The sequence below is a fragment of the Lemur catta genome, chromosome 1 (genome assembly GCF_020740605.2).
Source record: "Lemur catta isolate mLemCat1 chromosome 1, mLemCat1.pri, whole genome shotgun sequence".
NCBI classification, from domain to species: Eukaryota; Metazoa; Chordata; class Mammalia; order Primates; family Lemuridae; genus Lemur; species Lemur catta.
In genome coordinates this window covers 81,906,816-81,929,850 of record NC_059128.1, presented here as the reverse complement: position 1 = coordinate 81,929,850, position 23,035 = coordinate 81,906,816, and the positions used below count along the sequence as shown (strand labels likewise).

The 23,035-nt window shown below is 39.0% G+C and overlaps 2 protein-coding genes across 2 annotated transcripts in view; one reads left to right on the top strand and one right to left on the bottom strand.

The window, feature by feature from the left end:
• Positions 1-23,035, top strand: part of SHC4 (SHC adaptor protein 4) — a 114,758-nt gene that overhangs the window by 57,871 nt on the left and 33,852 nt on the right. Inside the window, exons 3-5 of the mRNA XM_045528692.1 lie at positions 5,414-5,477; positions 11,241-11,360; positions 20,915-20,968. Of these exons, the coding sequence (XP_045384648.1) occupies positions 5,414-5,477; positions 11,241-11,360; positions 20,915-20,968 (238 nt within the window). The remainder of the gene's footprint in view (positions 1-5,413; positions 5,478-11,240; positions 11,361-20,914; positions 20,969-23,035) is intronic.
• EID1 (EP300 interacting inhibitor of differentiation 1) lies at positions 15,825-17,556 on the bottom strand. The gene has a single exon (XM_045528708.1). The coding sequence runs from the start codon at positions 17,461-17,463 to the stop codon at positions 16,900-16,902; it is 564 nt and encodes a 187-aa protein (XP_045384664.1). The 5' UTR covers positions 17,464-17,556; the 3' UTR covers positions 15,825-16,899.

Below are 23,035 nucleotides of genomic sequence, written 5' to 3'. Positions count from 1 at the left end.
AGAAAGTCTCAGGGGCAGTCGGCTCCAAACGGGTTCTGCAGGAATGCGAGCTGCTGTGGAGAATGCGGGGCGCCCTCGGAGACATTGCTCCCAACTCTGTTTTCTTTTTCCTCAGCATTTGTAAAGTCAACTGCTTTAGGCCAGAGGGTGTGGCGGAGACTCCAGAAAAGCACTGAAAGTACTATTTGTTCTTGAAAAGGTTACAGTTAATTTCTTGGTCCCAGCAGTAGGGGAAGAAAAGATCTCTGTGAAGAAAAGCAACAAAAGGCAGGCGTATTATCTGTTGTCCCTGGCTGGGATTTCAGGAGATTTGTTAACACTGGTATCAGCAGAGAAAGCAGAATTTCAGAGGTTATTTTAAAGCAGTGGTTCTTAACCCGAGATATGTGATTCCCAAGAAGTCCACTGAATGTTCTCTGGGCGTTTGGGGTCGGGGGGATGGGATGGACCCTCTAAAATTGAACAGAAAAGTTTGTAACAAAGAGGTCTTTTATTGGAGAAAGAGCCGTGGCTCATTTTAGAGTCTCAAATCCAAAACAATTAATAACTACTTTTAAAAGCAAGTTCATAAGCACAAGTTTCCTTTTTTCCTTTTGAGCAGAGTTGGATATCAAGAGATTTTCAGGGCGGGGCGCCCTGGCTCACGCCTGTAATCCTAGCACTCTGAGAGGCCGAGGCGGGTGGATCCTTTGAGCTCAGGAGTTCGAGACCAGCCTAAGCAAGAGCAAGACCCCGTCTCTACTGAAAATAGAAAGAAATTATATGGACAGCTAAAATATATATAGATATGGATATAGATATAGATATATAAAGTTAGCCGGGCATGGTGGCACATGCCTGTAGTCCCAGCTACTCGGGAGGCTGAGGCAGGAGGATCACTTGAGCCCAGGAGTTTGAGGTTGCTGTGAGCTAGGCTGACGCCACGGCACTCTAGCCTGGGCAACAGAGTGAGATTCTGTCTCTAAAAAAAAAAAAGAGAATTTTCAGGCTCTGTGAAGCCAGCTAAGGTGCCTCACCTGACATTAAAGCTCTGGGTGATTGTGTGAGCGCACACAGTGTGTGCTTGTCCACACGGGCATGTTGCCTGGCTCTGGATGCTCTTCCCATCCAGAAGGGGTAACAGCCAATGTACAGAAAGCAAAGGGACAGGAAGGGGCATCTAAGTGAGCCTTTGCCAGAGCTGACCCTTGCCGCTTTGCCCTTTCCCTTGGCAGTTTACCCCAGCCGTGCTGGTTTAAGCATTGTCCAGAAAGTAGCGCCTCACTGTGTTGGGGGAGTGAGTGAGGGAAGAACAGCCAATATATTAATACTACTTCCCATGGTCCCTAGAGCCTAGGACTCCCTCCTCTTCATCCACCTGGCAACATGGTTCCTCCCCTGGTGCTTACGTATTTTGAAGTCAGAACTGGATTTGCACTCTGTCTCTCCTACTATCAACTGCTTTATTTGGAGGCAGTTATTTAAATTCTTTGAACTTTAGTTTCCTCATTTGTAAAATGGAGATAAAACACCTACCTTGAAATGATGTTGTTACGGCTAAATGAAATGATGTATGTAAGGTGCTTACTTCTGGCCCTGACCTTAGAGTGCTCAAGAAAGAGGAGCTGCTCTTTCAGGGCTCCTTGCTGCAGCAAGATGCATCATTCTGAGCAGATGGGAGCGGGAGAGGGGATGGGTGTATACACACATAATGAGTGTGATGCCCACCGTCTCGGGGATGGACACGCTTGAAGTGGGGGGCAAGGCCAATATACTCAACCTAAACATTTGTACCCCTATAATATACTGAAATTAAAAAAAAAAGATGCATCATTCTAAAAGTAGGGATCTGAATGTGCTAACCTGGTCGAGATTGTTTTTGTTTATGAAACTTTTGGGAGTAGAAACAGGCGAGTCTACCAAAAAACTGAAAAAATAAATCTGGATTTAATGGCTATAAAGATGAAGGAGTTAAAAGCTAACCTGGATGGGAGCAGAGATAGAACTAAAGAACATTGTTATTATCTGTAACATGAACATTATCCTGCCTCTCTGTGGGCATCACCTTTCCACTGAGACATCTTTGATGTGCCCTCCTATCTCCACAACACCTTTTCCTCACATGAGCAAAAAACTCTTGTTGAAGGAACTTACTTTGCATTCTTTTGAATATTTTAAAGCATGATTTATCCAATCTACTGGACAACGAAAGTAAGCCATAGCATTGTTTACCTTGTCTATATCTAAACATCAGTAGAATCATAAACAGGAAATAATAAACCACGAAAAAACTCCCACCTAAAACCAAGTCACTCTTTATAAGCTTTCTATATCACTTTATACAGAATTAATTTTCTTTAGCTGCCACCCAAGCATACATACTGTTGCAAGTTCTACTTTTTCACAGTAATTTATATAGATTCACCCCACATTTCTATAGTTCAAGTGGCAGTATTTATTTTGATATGTTTTATCTCTGTATCAAAAGCCTTTGGGTTGGTATTTTACTCTCAGATCAGTGTTTCTTTTAGATACATATTCGATGCTATTTTAGTACAAGTTCGTCCCCCCTTGTCAAATGCTGTGATAAATTTTATGATGTTTGTCTTTTGCCAAATTACTCTTTAGAAAGATTGTATTGATACTACTCATAAAGGGCTCTAGTGATGGATAAATATGCCCCAGATGGAATAACTCCCATCTTTCCCATTGCTGGATTTTGTATTTTTTTTTCTAATTCAATGTGAGTGAAGTATCTTGTAGGTGTTTTAATTTTCAATTTTAAAATTATAATGAATGTGAACATTTTCCCATTTTTTAAAAACTGACTTATTTCTCTCATTTTTTATGTGAATTATCTGATCCAGCAGTTGGCAAACTGTGGCTCATGGGCCAGATCTGGCCAGCTGCCTATTCCTATAAAGTTTTCCTGGAACGCAGCCATTCTCATTTGTTTATATATTGTCTAAGGCTGCTTTTTGCACTACAACGGCAGAGTTGAGTAGTTGCAACAAAATCTAAAATATTCACTTTCTGGCCCTTTACAGAAAAAGTTGTCAGACTCTAGTCTCATCTCTGAACTTATTCACTCTTGCTCTACCATGCTTTATACCCTAGCAATATCAAAGTACTTATAATTGTGCAATTCCCCTCATATCATGATACTTTATGCTTTGGTTTCTTCACCCATGTTCTGCCCTCTGTTGGGAATTTCTGATCCCAACTCTGCCAGGAAGGTTCATCTTTTTAATCCTTTCCTGGGAGGTTTTCATGCTCTGAAGTATTCCCTTCAATTTAAATTCACCGTGTTACTTTTTGTTAGCAGACAGTGACAATTGGTGTGAGAATCCAGAAGACAATGCCTGGGAAAGCACTTTGTAAAACCACAAGGTGCTAAATTAAAAAAGAAACAATTTTAATAATAATTCTAATAATTATTATTATTACACTTGGCAGCACCAATGCCTACCTTTGTTTCTACTATTTCAAACCATTTCCAGGCAGCTTTTTTTTTTTTTTTTTTTTTGAGCAGAGTCTCATTCTGTTGCCCGGGCTAGAGTGCTGTGCCATCAGCCTAGCTAGAGCAACCTCAAACTCCCGGGCTGAAGCGATCCTCCTGCCTCAGCCTCCCGAGTAGCTGGGACTACAGGCATGCGCCACTATGCCCGGCTAATTTTTTCTATATATATTTTTAGTTGTCCATATAATTTCTTTCTATTTTTAGTAGAGACGGGGTCTTGCTCTTGCTTAGGCTGGTCTTGAACTCCTGACCTCAAGCAATCCTCCCGCCTCGGCCTCCCAGAGTGCTAGGATTACAGGCGTGAGCCACCGCATCTGGCCTCCAGGCAGCTTTTTAGACCAAAACACTCAGGTGGCTCTCATGGAGTAAAGGGTCTGCCCTTTCTTATAATACCTTTTTATTAAATATTGTCAGTACCTTGAGGTGCCTGGACTAGTTGTTTTGGCAGCATCAGAGGCCAATTTAGATTAATTATATGAGTCTTACCGATTATTTAATAATCATTAAGATGTTTCAAAACATCAGTCAATCAACCAAACAAGAGCGCCTAACCCTCTGTGTTATCCTTTTATTTGACTCCAGAGAACAAAGGTTGGAATCATAGAGAAACAATAAATATGAAATCCTGACAAAATATGTTAAGCCAAAGATCCATTCTGTCCTTTGGTTGCAGGGACTTATGCAAAAATCAGACAAGGTAGTACCTTTGAGAAGAGTTTATACAGAAAAAAAGGGATCTCAGCTCTAACATATAAGTCCAAAATGATGCGTGGAATCTTTGGGAATTCTGTTTATCTTTCCAAATTGTCTTCTAAAAGAACATTGCTGTGCACGGCAACATATCGTAGCTATAGTTTTTTTTATGGGTCCACATTCCTCTCTCTGACTTCCCCATTCCTTCAGAAATTAAAAATATCTCATAGAAAATATTACAAAATGTAATATATATATATATATATATAACTCTAATACAGTGTTCCGTGTGTGTGTGTGTGTGTGTGTGTGTAAGAGAATATAGTTTATCAATTTAAACAATGATCTCTGGGGGATCCGAGACAGTGCTTAGAGATTTCCATTTGCCTTGTGGAAAGTTTAATCTATGTATTGAAAGCCACAAGGCTGAGGTCCAGATCACGCAGAGGGAAAGCTTGGGCGGTTAGGAATGCTCAGAGTCCCAGAGACAAAAGCTTTTCGTTATAACTGCATTTCTGGGGAGGAGGGCGCCGCTTCCTTCAACACGTCCATTAAGGAGCAACTGCTTATTTTAGTGGTGCCTTTCTCGCAGGAAGTGCAATGTATAGTAAGAGCAGAAAAATAAGCAGAGGAGGAAATTTGATATTGATTTTCTTTTCTTCTGTGAAATTTCATGAAAGCTCAATGGCTTGTAGCAGTAACTTAGTCAATAAGGCTCCATTTGATACTACCTTGAAGTTCAATGTTCTCCCCATCCTTTTAAACCTCCTCTAGTGTCAGGTTCTTTTGTATTTAATTGTCTTTGGTGCTGAGATACTATGACGCTTTTTATTCATAACACTGCAGAGAGGATTTTGCTAAAGGTAAAAACTGAGAAGTATTCCCAGACAACAAAATCTGCCCCTCCTTTTTGGTTAAAAATCAACAACACAAAAAGTCAAATCTGGAAATCCAAGGGAAAAAAAAGGAAATAACTGAAGTGAGTAGTCGGACTATTTGTTGGAAAGCAATTTTTCAGTATTAGGGTGTTGCTAGATTTTCCTGGGTTTGAATCACAGGAGTAAGCACACTGCTTTCTTCTGTGGGGCTGGGGCAAGGTCATTTATGTAAGACTTACCCTTATGTATGTGTACATTTCAGTCATGAAAATTTCTAACATTTCTTGAACACTTACTGGGTGTAGGTATCATGCTAAGTCTTTATATGGTTTCTGTTCTGTAGGGAAGCAATAAGTCGCCTGTGTGAAGCTGTCCCTGGGGCCAATGGAGCCATTAAAAAGCGAAAGGTAAATATTGATGTGATTTTCTTGTTTTATGTTTCCCTAACCATGGCAAAGATAGTATCAAAAGAGTTGTTAGTTCATTCCACCATATGACCCCAGGGCCAGCCTGGGCTTTATTAGGTGGCATGATAATCAGAGCTGCACTCAAAGTTGCTCTTGTCCCTCAAATTTTTCTGAGTTGCCTGACACTGTCTGACACTGGTGATACCTCAGGTGGCAGGTGGAGAAAGTGCCTGGGCTTCAGGTCAGACACAGTGGGGTGCCAGGCCTGGCTCTTTTCTTGCCTTTGAGCATGGCATCTCCTCCCTCTGAGACTCTGTTCTTGTTCCTGTAAAGTCAGAGAATTGAACCAGATGGCTGATTTATTGTTTTCCAATTTCACTATTTTATGATGTATGTATTCTGCATTTTAACATTTTAGACTTTTTAGACGTCCTGGCCTATTTTCAAATGTGAACATGGTAGTGGTAGCGGTGAGGTAATAACACACGGGAGGAGTAGTTTTCCATACTGAAAGAAAGCAAACCTTGTGATGTTGGACACACTTGGATTGAAATCCTGCCTCTGCCACCTACTATTACAACAATGTGATCTTGCACAAGTCACTTAACCTCTTGAATCCTTGGTTTCCTCATCTGTAAAACGGGAGACAGTAGCACTTACCTTATAGAGTCATGTAAGAATTAAATGAAGTGACATCTGCAAACTGCATCTTCCATATATTAGGCTTTCTGCATTAATGGTAGCTTGTATTATGGCTATTAAGCTCTTAACTTGGAAGGTTTAGTTGCTTTGAAAAGTGCAAAGGGGAGGTGCAAAGTCTCTTAAGATAACCATATAAATCATAGACCATTTAGGAGGGAAGGGAATTTTAGAGATCTTCTGGTCCAACCCTCTCATTTTGCCCGCTGCTAAACTGAGTCCAAGAGAAGACACGGTATTGCCTAGAGGTCAGAGCCAGCTGTAGAAGCCAGGTCTTCAGATTCCCGGCTCGGAGCTTCATTTCTATACCACCCTGCCTCATTTTCTGTCATCAGTCTTCATCATTTTACATAGAGCTGAACCCAGTGCCACCCAGAGTGACTCAGAGGAGCCACATGGTACGGAAAACTCTGACAAATGGCCCTTGAACGCCCTATTACTGGTTTCTTTGACAGAGCCCATGGTTCCAGAGCAGCCTCAAGCCTCCTGCTTCTCGTAGTCTCTGTGAATAGGATGCTTTGACTGAATGATCCCAACAAACAGGCTCATTCATTTAAGGTTTCTCATTTCAGGAGTGGGGATCCAACACCCCAAAATAAAGCAAAACAAACCTGCCTATCCTATATCCAGCAAGTATACTTGTAAAGAAAAACAGAAAAATGTCCCCATTTTCATTTCTGATTTTAGTAATCTGAGTCTTCTCTCTTTTTTTTCTTAGTCCATCTAGCTAAAGATTTATCAATTTTTGTGATTTTTTAAGAGAACCAACTTTTGGTTTAATTGATTACCTCTATTGTTTTTCTATTCTCTACTCTTTTTTTTTTTTTTTTTTTTGAGACAGAGTCTCCCCCTTGCCCTGGCTAGAGTGCAGGGGCATCATCACAGCTCACTGCAACCTCAAACTCCTGGGCTCAAGCGATTCTCTTGCCTCAGCCTCCTGAGTAGCTGGGACTACAGGGCATGCCACCGCGTCCAGCTAATTTTTTCTATTTTTAGTAGGGATGGGGTCTCACTATATTGCTCAGGCTGGTCTTGAACTCCTGAGCTCAAGCGATCCTCCTGTCTTGGCCTCCCATGAGATTACAGGCGTGAGCCACTGCAATTGGTCTATTCTCTATTTCTGTGTTTCTGCTCTAATCTTTGTATTATTTCCTTCCTTCTGCTAGCTTTAGGTTTAATTTGTTCTTTTTCTATTTCATAGAGTTGTAAAGTAAGGTTTTTTTTTTACTTTCAGGTCTTTTTGATTTTTTAACGTAAAGGTTTAAAGCTATAGATCTCCCTCTTAGCCCTCACTACTGTCACTGAGTTCCATAAGTTTTGGTATGCTGTGCTTTTTGTACCTTGTTAATCATCACAGAAAACCTAGACACAGGTCCTATTATCAGCTCCTATTTTACAGGTGAGGAAACTGGGTCCCTGAGGGGTTAGCTGCCCAATGACCAGTCAATGTGTAGAGGAGCCAGGCCAAGCCCAGGCAGTCTGGCTCTGGGATCCACACTCTTAACCACAAGGTTATCTGCCTCTCTGCCTAGTGTCTCCCCTGGGATGAGGGAGCCAAAAACTATTTAAGGCCAGTTGAATATGGCCGGGATCTCCATTTGATTCCAGTAGGTCTGTGGTCTGTTGCACCATAGGCAGCTTGGAGTGCTTAGGATTTATCCATTTATGTGATATCCCTTGAGTTTTGAAGTCTAAAAGTTAATGGATAACCAAAAGAACTGGAAGTTTCTGAGAGACTGTGTTGTATGGAGTCAGAAGAGCCATACTGGTATGTCAGAACCAATAAACTGACCCAGCTATGGCCAATTAATGTTTCCCTATCATAAGAGTTTTCTCATTTGTAAAATGTGGATACTCCCCTCTGTCAAGCCTGCCTCCACTGTTTAGTAAAAGTTGGGAAGTACCCCATCCTCAGCCTCTTCTTTCTGTGATCTTTCCCTCCCACTCCCACCATGACCTTTCGCAAGGGCCAGGGCCTGGGGCTTCTCTCTTCTCTTTTTCTCAAAGGAGAAATCCTGTAGCAAAATTCATTTAAGGGTGGTCGTGGTGGCACATGCCTCTAATCCTAGCACTCTGGGAGGCGGAGGTGGAAGGATTGCTTGAGCTCAGGAGTTTGAGACCAGCCTGAGCAAGAACGGGACTCCATCTCACTAAAAACAGAAAAATTAGTCGGGTGTGGTGGCGCGTGGCTGTAGTCCCAGCTACTTGGGAGGCTGAGGCAAGAGTATCGTTTGAGCCCAGGTTGCAGTAAGCTATGATGACACCATTGCACTCTACCCAGGGCGACAGAAGGAGACTCTGTCTCAAAAAAAAAAAAAATTCATTTAAAAAGTAGTAATTATAATCACTACAGTTTGTTAGCACTTCACTGTATACTATTGCATTTCCATATACTTTATTACTGAATTTGATTCTTCCAAGATCTCTAACGGCTAGAAGTGGAAGGATGGAAGGGATGTTATTATCCCTGCTTTGTAAACAAAGACACAGAGGACGTCTAGGAGTTTCCTAAGGTCCCTCAGCTGATTAATAGCACAACTGGGAATCCAAGTTGCCTCACTGCCAGTCCTGTATGCTTTCCACCCTGCTGTGCTTTCTATTCCACCGGTCATTTAAATGTTAAGTCCTTCATAATAATGGAATGAAAGACTTTGTCCCCTATACAATAAATACATTTTGGGCATTTCTCATGAGGTTAAGGTTATTGAGGGGACAAAATTAAGATGATTTATGTAAAAGGTCTTTACAATAACAAAGTACTTTTCAACTGTGAAATAGTATTATTATTCAGTTGGCATTTAATAATAACTTTTTAAAAACCAGCATGGAAAAAAACTCTAGAGAAGCAAGTGAGTGATTTGCTATTAAATGCAGTCACTGTGGGGAACACAAAGTCCCTTAATTGTGTGGCTTGTCTTGCCAAGAGCCATGTGCAGAGCAGAGAAAGTAGACCAAGAGTCAATTTTATGACACAGTGATATCTACAGTGTTTCGGGCTCCTTAGCTACATTGTTTACACTACATTCTAGAATGTATTTGGAATTAAAACTATACATTAAATTTCAACAATGTATGTTTAACACTTCGGTGTGGTTCCATAATGAATCAAATGAGAGTAATATAAAAGCAAAACTGTGAAAGAAACAAATTATGTTTTCATTGATTGCCTCAAAGTATTAGCCCATATGCTGAGGAATCATTATTTTTCCATCCTCACCTGGCCCACTGTCCAGCACAGGATTTCAAGACTTAATCCATACATCCATCACAGTATTTAAATCTCTCTGCTGGGCACAATGGCTCATGCCTATAAGCCCAGCATTTTGTGAAGCTGAGTAGGGAGGATCACTTGAGGACAGGAGCTCCAGACCAGCCTGGGCAATGTAGCGAGACCCTGTCTCTATAAAAAATAAGAAAAATTAACCTGGCGTGGTGGTGTGCACCTGTAGTCCCAGCTACTTGGGAGGCTGAGACGGGAGGGTTGCTTAAGCCCAGGAGCTTGAGGCTGCAGTGAGCTATGATTGTGCCACTGTACTCCAGCCTGGGCGACAGAGCGAGACCCTGTCTCTTAAATAAATAAATAAATAAATCTCTCAGTTTTTTAGAATCTTAGTGTTGAAAGGACCAAAATAATAATAATGATGATGATAATAATACTGATAACAGCTCTCATGTACCCAGCCAAGTACTGTGCTAAGTGATCTCTAGTTATTTAATTTACCCCTAGTAATGGCCCTTGTGACGTGGCTACTGTTTTTTTCCACTTTTTATATGAAAGGATATTAATGCTTAGGAAGGTTATTTGTCTAAGACCATACAGCTGGTAAATGGCACTTCTGTCTGCCTGAGAAAATCAGCTAGCCCAATTTCTCACCCCTCTCTTGGTACCTTTTCCCCACTTATGACCCCAGTGCCTTCCTTTGTAATTCTTGGGCACCCTCTACTGTCATGATTCTTCGCCTCACCCCAGACCTCCACTGCCTGATATGCCTGGTCCAGAATTTCAACTTTTATCAAAGCATGTCCCTTTCCTCAGAATCTTCCTCTAAATTTCCACTAGTAAATTTTGGTAAGGCTGGGTGTGGTGGCTCACATCTGTAATCCTAGCACTCTGGGAGGGCGAGGTGGAAGGATGGCTGGAGGTCAGGAGTTCAAGACCAGCCTGACCAAGAGTGAGACTCCCGTCTCTACTGAAAATAGAAAAAATTATCCGGGCAAATAAAAATAGAAAAAATTAGCCTGGAGTGGTGGCACACACCTATTGTCCCAGCTACTCGGGAGGCTGAGGCAGGAGATTGCTTGAGCCCAGGAGTTTGAGGTTGCTGCGAGCTAGGCTGACGCCACGGCACTCTATCCTGGGTGACAGAGCAAGACTCTGATTCCAAAAAAAAAAAAAAATTTTTTTTGGTAAGCCATCTTTATTAATGCGTTTATGTGGAATAGGCTAACACCTTCCTAGTGATAGTTGTTCATTTTAACAACAGGGACCTTCTGAAAATAATGATTTAACCTCAAAGAGTAAGTGGTGGTAGAATTTCAGCCATCGTGGTTGTCTGAAGGTAAAGATTAGGCTGATAGGGGACCTTTTTAACTGTAGGAAGGGAAGGGTGAGGAAGGAACAGGGGTGGCTTCAGGGAAGGAAGCAGTTACATAGTTGGAAAGTGTTCACCAATCCCTTCAGTGGCATTAGATTCTGTGGATTATCAACTTTTTCTTTTCTTTATATTTGTGTTGAAAATGTCTTAAGAGTTCAGGTGGTCTAAATTCTCACAGGAATTTGTTTACATGAAGCAGTCCCCCACTCCCAACACTTGCGGAGGAGGAAATGTGTGGGAAAAGTTCTGAGGGCCCAAATGTTACTGCTTACTAAACAATTTCCTGCATTGTAATTTTTTTAAAAGTTTTTATTTGACAAAAAATTATTCCATCTCATTTGATTTATGTTAAGTAAAATAGAAAAGAAGAGTATGGGCTTTGACCCATTTTTAACATTTAAAAAAATTAACATTCATTCTGTCACAAAATTCATAACAGTGGTTTTTTTTTTTATTGTTATTTTTAAAGCCTCCAGTTAAGTTCCTATCAACAGTTCTTGGCAAAAGTAATCTTCAGTTTTCGGGAATGAATATAAAACTGACCATCTCAACATGCAGCCTCATATTGATGAATCTTGACAACGAACAGGTAATATATCATGAACGTCATTTACAGTTTAACATATCATCTGTTTTTCTAGAGAAGTCTGGGGATAATAAACAGAACAGAGTTTCAGAGTATGCCTACAATTTAATAAGGCACAAGGGGAAAAAAATTGCCCAAGATTTATGCATAACACTAGTTAGGACAACAGCATTACTAACCCATCACTGGGGCATTTAACTGCCTTTATACTTGCCCCTAACTAATTGGCTTTGTATAAAAAAAACTGTGGTGCAAAGAACATAGTAAATACCATTTAGCAACTCATATCCTTGAGCCATTCATTGATTAGTCCCACCAACCCTCCCCAAAGGAAAAGCAATTCCATTATCGGAACTAACAGACTGTGTGTTGTGCTGGGGTGCAGATGAAGGACAAAGTAGAAAAATGATATTAGGGTTAATGTTCTAGCTTACTGACATTTAAGCAGAAAACATGTTCTTCCAACGCTTGTGGTTGAGAAACTGTCTAAAATGTTTATGCTATAAACAATTTTTTCTTTCTTGATAATTTATGATACCATGATATGCCTGAGTTTTCATTGTGAACCTCATTTCCCAAAGAACGCCATTGCTGAAGCAAATGTAAAAGATACACAGGCATTGGGCTATAATAGGTACCTAAGCTAGAACACTGATTTGCTTTTAATTTTTTATTCTTCTATCAGATTATTTTTATGTGTTAGAGTCTGATTTTTCTCTTTGTAGTGATTCAAAGTTATTTATATTTAAGATTTTATTGTATAGAGTGCTGTTGATCAAGGCCTCATGAAAGGTTTAATGTGTACATAAACACACTAAGAGGCTTTGAGATCACGTGTGGGGTGAAACACTGGCTTTGCCGCTCGCTAGCAAGTTACCCTACCATGGTGAGCTTCAGTTTTCCTCATCAGTGAAATGAGGATTATAGTACCTATTTATAGGGTTTCTGAGAGGATGGATTTAACAGTGTCTCATTGGGCTATTTAGAGGATTAAATGAGATAATGGATATAAATCACTTAGCAAGTGCTGTTCACATGGTACCTATTATTATTTACTGAAACATTCCTTCTCAGAGACCTTTTCATATACTCAGCACTTAATGGAGAAAGTATCTTATAATATGTACAATGAGAAAATTTATCAGTTACATATAAGTACATGTTGTGAGGGCTGTTTTTATTTTCTAAATTCAAAAGCAGAATAAAATACATTGTGCAGTAGAACACCTTAGAGGAAAATGCTTAATGTGGAACAGTTTAAAATAGATTTCTGTTTAGTTGGGTCCTGATTGATTATCCAAGAGAGGTAATAACGTTGGTATAATAATGGCATAACATTTTGGGCTGCACTTAGAAGATGCAAAACATGTGGGTGCAAGGTGAAATATTCAGTCAGTCATTCAGATACTTTTACTTTAAGACATCTCTAGATGTAATATTTATTTTTAGTTTTCACCCTTCACCCACATGTATGGTACCACAGAGACTTAACGTTTTTAATTACGAGATCTCAGTGAGTATAGGAGCTCTTGGATTATCTCAGAGTTGTGTAAGGGAGGAAGAGTAGGCAAAGCTGGAGTCATCGTGGTGACAGAATCTGATGATCGTTTTTTTAAATGGCCCTTTCCATGGGGTGCCTGACGTGAATAGGAAATTTATGAAGAATAGGGTTATGGTGTATGTGGTGGGACATAGTTTATTCTCAGTCTCTTTTTCCCTTTCACTACCCTTTTTCAGAGCACAGCAATCAGAGCTGATATTACTACATACTCATAATCTTTCAGGCAGAATAGAATAGGGACAGTGGATGGCTTTCACCACCAGTAGCTATAGCAGTGATGTGCCTGTGAGAGTAGCCCACATCTTTTCCGCACTGGTGGTGGAATGGGGTTGTATCCAGCCCACTGCTGGAGTGAGGACCGAAGTTAAGATCTCACTGACCTCAGACCCAAGGACTGATTTTTAATAATTATTTCAAGCTATTCTGTAGGCCTGGGGGAAATGGCTGGGGGTTGTGGGAAAGAGATATGCCACAGTGGAGGCTCCAACTCAAGAAGCTTTATATGTTCCATGAGAAGGACAACTAAAAGGGTGAAAGCAGCAGGGAAGAAAGGAGACCTTATGGATATAGCATGAAAAAAGGATTTATAAATTAACTCCTTAAAGAAAGCTACCCCCAGAAGTTCTAAGATAAAAAAAAAAACCTAACGCCTTCCCCACCCTCCACTCCCACTTAATTACTAAGATATACTTTGGATTGAAAACATAAACTGGTTCAAGTTTATGGATATATTCATAGACGATAGCATTTGTGGGTCAAATAGTTCACATTTATCTTTAGTCACTGAGAACATTAAGAATATAACAACTCCTAGAAAATGTTTCATAGACCCTCAGAGGCAGAAAATAAAATAGTAAATACACAGCGCTTGTTAAGTTTTTAAAATTACCATATTTTGGGGTGAGAAAATACATTTGGGAAAGCATAGTCCTTGTTTAAAAATTCAAGCAACAGACTTTCTTGATATACTTTAATATAGTATTTTAGGGCCTTAAGCAAAAATGTATCAGTAGCTTTCATTCCCACTAATTCTTTACTCATTTCTACAACTATCACCAACTCTAATAGTGACAGAATTCAGAAAGGTAATAGATAAGGTAAAATATGCAGAACACGGAGACATCCTTTAGTCTCCGAGAGAGGCAACTTCAGATATTTAGAGGCCAGACACGTAATGCAAACTGTGCAGGTACAAGAAAAAACAATGGTGCAAGCCCAGTGATAAATGGCAAATCCTACTTGGCCTCCATGTTAGAGAGACAACACTGGGGAACCCAACAAACAGACTGTGTTCGCTATATGTATATCAGGTGCTTTTTGCCATGCAGGACTATATAGGTCAAGGGCAGTCAGATCTTCCACTTTTGTAAAAAAACAATACAAAAAAAGTGACAGTCTGGATTTTTAGCTGCCATCTCTGTATTGAGATGTTGGTCTCTAATTTAAAAATTAAAATATTAAATAGAAGTATGAGCCACATAGATCTGTGGCCTGAAGGCAGCCAATGTGGGACGTGTAATCTAGGCAAACATTTATAATATATATGGACAGATCTGAAAAACTCTCCCGAATCACCCTATGTATTCATAAGCTTCTTTAAATTCCTTACCCCCACTCCACATCTCCTCCCCCTATTGCAAAATCAGTATTAGAATTTCCCTAGACTCCTTACTTTAGTTCCTTTAAATGAGGATATACACACACACATATACACACACATCTTGATTTAATCCTCACAATTTGTAAGGTACATCCAAATTTACCCAGCTACTGAGCTAATAAGTAGAGCCCAAAATTGAATCAAGCAGTCTGGTTCCAGTCTGTGATAACTGTAACAATTAAAAGAAACGTTAAGTGATTTCACACAGCTAAAAGGAGCATTAGAATGTTACAATATTCTATCTTCAGTAAGTATAAACACTAATTTCAGTTTACTGGGTATTTTTAAGACTACCAAACCATTAGAGTCAGCCCAGGGTTTTCCAAGACGAGCCTTCAAATGCAACAGGGAGTGATTTTTACCCCCTACACCCTAGAACTCACTCCCAGAGAGGAACAGTTACGAACAGTAACACACAGTTACAAACCTCCCAGTTTGTAAACCTCAGATTTTTTTGAATTTATCTTTCCTGGCCATTTTTATCTGGAGATAAATGCAACTGGCCAGTTTATTGTGCACTGCATTCTCCCTTCCCCCATGAGTAGTTATTTTCCACTGCACATGCAATTAATTATCCATGGACTCAGGGGACTGCAGCTACAAGCTATTTGAGAAAGCAATGGAAGAGGTGAGATACGGGAGAGGTGGCAGGATTAAGATGTTTTAAGTGCCAACATTTTACTTCCTGTCCAGTCTTTTCATCTCTCCCTCCCAACCAAGCTAGTGTTTGAAGCAATTATGATCATCCTTGTTTTTTTGACTTATCTTTTTAAAAAGATAGGTACAGTCCTATCTTTTACAGATTCCTCCCCCGTCACCACCAAAAGACAGGATGACTGTAAAATAAGGCTCTGAGTTGTCCTGTTGCTTTGGGTATACATTCTTTACTGCCGTCATGGAGCAGCATTTGGAACCTTTTTATTCGTCATGATAAAACCTGCTGATAATATGCTCATTTTGCTGAGCATAGCCTTCTGATGTGATTATTACTGTCGTAGAACTTCAGCATCTTAATAAAATAACCACAGCAACATGCTCATTGATAGGACAGATTTTCTTAGTTGGCAAATTCTTATAGACAATAACTTATTAAGTTCCAGAAATTAATTTGTAAATCAGGTATTTGAAGCTGGATCATTTCCCCTTATAAATACCGGTTAAGTTTAAATCATAAAGTGGTTGCAATACATACAATAAAAAGTAGTATATGGAGAAAGTGTATATGCAATACTATTAGCCAAACAAATTACACAGAAGAAGAAATTTTATTATCTCCAATGCTGGTGCATAACGAATAACAAGATTAATTAGAGGAGGAGACAGAGGGAAACTTCAGATACTGAGGGGAATTTCTGGGCAGGTTTAAAACTCTTAAAAGTTGACAGCATAATCGTTCATAGTCTTTTTAGATATAGGGCCTTCCTTTTAGTTGACAATTTTCACTAACAGTTCTTACAATATGAAGTTCAACTAAAGTCTTTCACCTGTCAAGTTAAATGAGAAACAGAGCGAGCAAAACAAAATTTCTCTAGTATACAAGGTGTGAGAAATTGTTTTCTTTGTACTTTCACATACATTTTAATGTGCAGATTGGAACCTTTCGGGATGTCTTAATTTTTGACTTTGAAAAAGTCATGACAATGGATTTTCTCGAATTATAGATCACAGTATCTTTATAAATGATCAAGAAACATGTACAAAATTTCAGATGCTTCTGGAAACACATTTTAAGATATAACACATGTAATACAAATTTTTGAGTTTACTCATCCTTTTGGAATAATGAAGAATACTCAATTTATCTTACACTGAAAACTTAGCCTTTGCTAACTAGTGCTTGAGTAGATCACAAAGTGGAATTTTCAGTTTTCTTAACAGGCTTTCAGTCCAAACAACTTAAAGATATCTTGTGTCCTATTCGGATATATTTTTTTCTCATTAACTAGTGTCAGTAGGCTCTTGTATTGGTAGCTTGTCTTGGTCATGACTTACTCTTGCAAAACCACCTTTACAGCGAAACAAATACATTTTCCCCAAATTAAGGAAAATAATCTGGATCAATAACAAAGACGAAGCCATAGATGTTTCAGGACATTCTTGAGAACAGATTGCAACAGTCCTAAGATGCTTTTTCTTCAATGATCCTCTTCCTTTTTCACAACTGTGCAGTCACTGTCCTATTGTCTTCTATTCTGAAAAACAAAAACTCTTTTTGAAGACCAAGTTTTTCACTGGCACAGGACTATTTGGAATGAACCCAAAAGATAGTGGAAAGTTGGGTCTCTCCTCAAGTAGTTTCCTCCTCTTTTAACAGCATTCAACTACTCTCTATCAATAATTTCATCACAGCCGAGTTCTTCGGTCAGACGATTGACGACCATAAGTGAGAAAAGCTCTTCGATAAAAGCTAACTGATCAAACGGGGTCTTCTCGTAATGCATCTGAAACCCGCCATCCAGGGCTGCTTCTCTTGCTCTGGATGTTCTCAGAAACATCTTGTTGGCTTCTTCAAGGGCCGCTGATACTCTGTAGCCGGCACCACTCAGCTGCTCCTCTTCCGGATAGTCGTAGTCGTCCTCCCAGTCATCAAATTCCTCGCCCTCGTCCTCGCTCTCGAAGTCTGGGCCCGGCTGCCCCCCGGGGTTGGGCCCGTTAGCGAGGCCCCGTTTCCCCGCCGGCGCCGCCATTGGCTGGGCCGCCTCCTCCTCCATTGGGCCTTCCTCCTCGAGCTGCGGCGGGGCCCCGTTGCGGGAGGGACGCAGGGGTGGGTCTCGGCTCCCGCTGCCTACCTCCATCTGCGGAAGGTCACCCTCGCCAGGCATCACATCCATCTGCAGGTCACTGCTCTCTTCATACAGCTCGGACAGCTCAGCCATTTCCGACATTGTGCAAACTGCTCAACCTCTCTCGGAAAGCGTTTTCAGCAAGATACGAGCTACGCCGCGGCGCGGTTTTGCGCTTGCGCAAACGCTGCGCGCTTGCGTAACCCTACGCGCATGCGTGTCCCTCAAGCACCGCCTCTGGCTTGGCGGGCCTCTATGGCGGGCGGCGCTTGATGTTTGTCGGGGAACGTCAGCGTGGCTCGGTGGGCTACGTTTCCATCGATTCGAACTTTAAACCTAGACACTGTTCTTGCAAAAGCATAACTTAGTCCCTGCATTACTTAACTGTATTGCTGCTTATGATGCTATAAACTGGAAAATACCTTACGTCGCTCCTCCCCTCCTCCCTCCTTCCCCAGGCGCTCGCATCTGCTCCAAGGTTCTAATTAATTACCTTTTATCTGTGCGGTAATGACCTAGAACCAAACAATATCCGCAACCGCAGATCAGCATATTAAGAAGCAATTCATTCTACTCTTTTATTTACGTCATTTAAAAAAATGTTAAATTGACAAATAACAGGCATATTATCTTTTTTTTTAAGTTATAGTGAAGAAATATTTGGTCTCATTTCTTTTCCCAGGAAGTAACTTCCCATTATTATCAGTTTGGTTTGTATTCTTTAAATATTTTTGTTTCCATTTACATGGATCTTTATGTACTCGTGCCAAAATACTATTTTGTGGGTTTTTTTTAAACATATTTTATGTAATGTCTTCTACTTAAAAAAAAAGCTCAATACATATATATATTTAATAGATACATAATTTCATTTGTGTAAATATACTATAGTTGACCTAACCATGAACAAATAATTTCTAGTTTTTTGATATTATAAACTGTGTGTAAAGGAACAGCCGCATGTGCCAGTGTTTTTCTAGAATAAATACCTAGTAGTGGAAAGGTTGAATCGTAGGGTATGCATACTTCAGTTTGAATAAATTGCTCTCCAAAGTTGCTGTACAAATTTAAGCTTTAGCCAGCAGTTTGAGAATACCCACGCCTGCACGGTTTTATTGAACTTTAATGATTTTATCAATTTTATAGTATCTTGTTCTATGTTCCATAGCTTTGATTTCTTGGAGATTGATTAATCTTTCAGTATGTTTACCAAATATTTGTATTCCTTCTGTGAATTAACTGGTCTTATTTTGGGTTTCTTTTTCTTATTGATTACTAGGAATTCCTGATAAACTGTATATGAATGGTTTGTTTTTCATGTTACAAATATATTCTCCGTGCCTGTTGTTGTTTGCCCTTTTTTTTTAAAATTCTAGCTATTCCTACAGACATCTAGAATGTTTGTCCTCTTTGAGGAGTCTTATACAAAAGTTTTAAAATTAGTTTTTATGTAATCACATTTGAATTTTTTCTGTATGTCTGTTTTTTCTGACTATTAAGATGGATTTTCCTACTTCAAAAATCAGAGATATAATCTTTTATCTACCTTCTAATGTTTTTGTAGGTCTTTTATGAGGCAAACATTTATATAAATGAGAACAGGATTTATTTATATCTTCCATATAGTATCTACATCAGCCAACCCCACTAATTTAATCACCTGTCCTTTTTTTTTCCTGCCACTTGGTGCCACATTTATCATAGACTAAGTCCATGAATACATGAATCTGTTTTTAAACTTTGTGTTCTTATGAATTTCTATAGTTTTATAATGTCTTGCTATCTGATAAGGCAAATCTTGACTCTGTTCTTTAAAAAATTACCTTAGCTCTTCTTACACATTTATTCTTCTATATGAATTGTAGAAGCATCTTGAATATGCCTTTATAATATGTCTTGCTATTTGATAAAAGAAATTTTAAGTATTCTTTTAAAAATTTCTTTAGCTCTCTTTGCACATTTATTCTTCCATATGAATTTTAGAAGCAGCTTGAAAAGTTCCACGAATGACATTGGTAATGTTTTTATTGGAATCGCATGGAATTTGTAGATTAATTTGGGGGAGAATTGACATCTTTATAATACTGTTTTCTCATCCATAAAGGTGATACATATCTTTCTACTTGTTCAGGTCTTATTTATGCCCTTCATTGAAGTTTTCCAAAAACCATTGCATGATTCTTACTAGTTTTATACTTATAAAATGTACCACCCCCAATACGGTGTCTAATTGGCTATTGTTGATATATGAGAATGACATTGGTCTTTGTATATTGATTTTGTTTTACTGAAATACAAATATAGAAAAGTACACAAATAGTAAGTGTGTAGCTTGGTTAATTATCACGGAATGAATATAGTTATATAACTGCTACCCATATCAAAAAATACCATTTGCTGCAACCCAGAAAACACTTGCTTTCTCTTTTTGTGCCCCAGAAGTAACCACTATCTTAACTTCAAATACAATAAAATAATTTCCTGTTTTTAAAATTTATATAAATTAAACCATGCATATATATTCTTTGTGCTTGGCTTCTTACACTCAACAAACAGGTTGTTGCTATGTAGTATGCCACTGGGTGTCAAAATAGTCATCATTGGGATTGTTTCCAATTTAGGGCCATTGTGAGCAAGGCAGTTATTATCTTTCTTGAGAATATCTTTTGTTGCACATATTTACACAGTTCTGCTGGATATATATCTAAGAGCATAATTGCTTGGTCATCTTATATGAGCAGTTTAGTAGATTGTCACACATTTCTGAAAAGAGGATTAGTCAATAGGTGCATAATGGGTATTTTAATGAAACTTTAAAACGGTATGACAAATACATCTCTGGAATTGGTCTTTATGCTATGGTTTCCAAACAAGTAATCCTAGAATCTCAAGTGGAAGAGACAGTTCACTTGACTATTCTTACGTCATATTGGAAATCTTAATGTCAGTGCATTAGTCAGAATACTTTTGGTGGTGAATGACTGAAACCAAATTGAAACTGACTTACGCAAAATAAATAAATAGAAAAAAATATATAAAGGGAGAGGGTGAAATGTGTTGGTTAAAGTGATGAAACAAATGTTACCACCAGACTTTCTGTTCTATTTTTAGCTCTCAGCTCTGATTTTCTTTAGAGGGAAAGCTTCATTTTCTAGCAGACTTCCCACGTGGCAGCAAAAGATGGCCCCCAGAAGCTTTGGGCTTATGTGATCTTTAATGGCAGAGAGAGATTTTTTTTCTGTTATTATCCATTTTAGTTCCTCCTAAAAGATACTAATTGGCTCTGCTCTATCCAGAGAGATGGTATTTTCTCATTAGCTAAACCTGGATCATGTGTCCACCTGGGCAAGGAGGGGCAGTGAGATAGACATGTCAGTCCCACCTGAACCTCATGGATTAAATGAGATTATTATAGAATGTGGATGGGGGTGGTTTCCAAAGGGATGTTGAGCAGGCAAAAACAAAACAAATGTGTGTCTATTACTGTTAAACTATATATACACCTAGGAATAATAATTTATAGCAGCATCCATGTTTACTTTATGTTTTTCAGATTATCGCAAATCATCATATGCAGTCTATTTCATTTGCCTCTGGAGGGGATCCTGTAAGTATAGTTCATAAAAAGTCTATTTGTAAAAGTTAAAAGAACTTCCATGTAAAGCATATTAGTCACTACATGTCTTTTCCAAATGTACTGTCATTTGTGAATCGCTACATGTAGCAGGTAATCAAAAATTTAGTTTGGGCAAAATAATTCCTGTCACTGAATTTAAAAATATTTGGATTAGTAGATGAGCTAATAGTACTCCATGGTGTTATTAGCCATGGAGCTGTCATCTGATAAGCTTCTTGTTGATAACATCTAGGCCATAGAAAGCAAGCATGTCATACATGTGCTGCCAGTCCTCCCCTAGAACTCCTCTCAACACAGAGTTCCAGGCAGAACTCTACTAATCAACTGGACTTGGTATATCAACTAAGGCGACTAAGTCTAATCTAGAATGAGCAACCAGGGTTGCAGAAACTCATGGAAGGAACCCTCAGCTGGGGAGAGAGAACTTGCAGTTTCTGTCTACCAGGAGACCACATGGTGCTTATTTCCCACAAATTGTGCAAGACTCTCTTTTCAAGGCTACTTTGTGCAACATTCCTGGACTAGGGCAGAAGGAGAGGGGCACTGAAGCTAGGGAGCCTATGAGTGAGCAAGAAGCAAATCTATTTAAACTGAGGGGACAGAAGGACAATTTTTCTCCTCTGTGACATTATGGGTCTTTGTCTTGTACCTATAAACATATGGAAGGTTACAAGAGGGCAGAGTACCACTTCCATAATGCTTAAACTTCAGTAACATCAAGGAAACCTTTGGGGAACATACACAGACCTTTTTCTTACCCAGAATGTATTACCTTCTTTTCTGCAAAGTATTAATAAAGATTATATTAATTATATTAATAATTAAGGATTATATCCTTCAAAAATGAGGCAGTAAAATCCAGTTTAACGGTTGATTTTTTTTCTACCTCCTACATTTAGCTTCTTACTTCTAACTGAGGAATAAAATTTAGGGTCATAAATTATAGAACACATAACTCAGAAACCCAAGAGAGGTATGGAGGGCGGTAAGCACTAAATCTGTCAGCTGGTATAGCTGCAAAGTTTTGATTTGTCTTGAACTCTATGCTAAATATTTAAAAGGGAAAAAAAGTAATTGTGTATCCTAAAAGGAAATAGAATTCTGAAGTCACTGTGTGTAATCATTGCTTCATTTACTGACATCTAAAACATTTAAGCAAGTTACTGCACTCTGGTGTTGGTGTAAGTTTCTTGAGTGTAAAATATATAGCTAAATTCTATTTAAATTAGCCTATTCTTAAAAATACTTCAATAATTACTTGTCTTCACATTGGCTACCAGTAACTCAAAGTATTTAAGCATGTCAAAACCAAACAAACTGCCTTCAGAACGTCTTTGAAGCATATGAAAGAAAAGCAGCCTTTAGTTTCAAATCATTGTGGTTTTTTTTTCTTTTATTAATGGATACTCAATTTTCCCTTAGGCTTCACTACTTCCTTGCTCTTTAGCCTTGGATGTAGTTATTTTCAAATGACTATGTTAGTTCCATGATGCCACGAATTAAAAGTAAACCAAATTTTAAGAGCTCCTCCTTTTCCCTAAGAAAACTCCACAGATGCCTAATTGTGGATTCACTAGCAAACATGGGCATGCAGAGTGTATGGTGCCTAGTAGTAGCTGCTTCATGAGCCCAGTAGTAGATCTGGATTCCAATCCATGCAGCCTTTTGTAGTCTGGCTTCAAGATTGACACCAAAGTTTGGGTAGCAGAGAGGGTCAACTAAATCCAGGCTGAAAAACGCAAGCGTTGTCTCTTTCCTTCCTAACCCATTATAGCTTGGTAATGCATAGAGGAACTCAAATACTTAGGAGATTTAAAGTAGTGCTCTGTAAGTGTAGTGTGAAAAATAATTATTGGTGTTTGCCATAAATTTTTCTTTTTTAAGTTTCAAGAGTTGCCATCATTTTAGGGTTGGTGTGCAAATCCTCATATACCCTAGACCTGCCCTGTGTGATTTCTATATTGTTCTCCAGAATCTTATTTCTTTTCGTACTGTGTTCACGTGCCTTTAGTTCTTTCAGCTCACCAAAGCACTGCT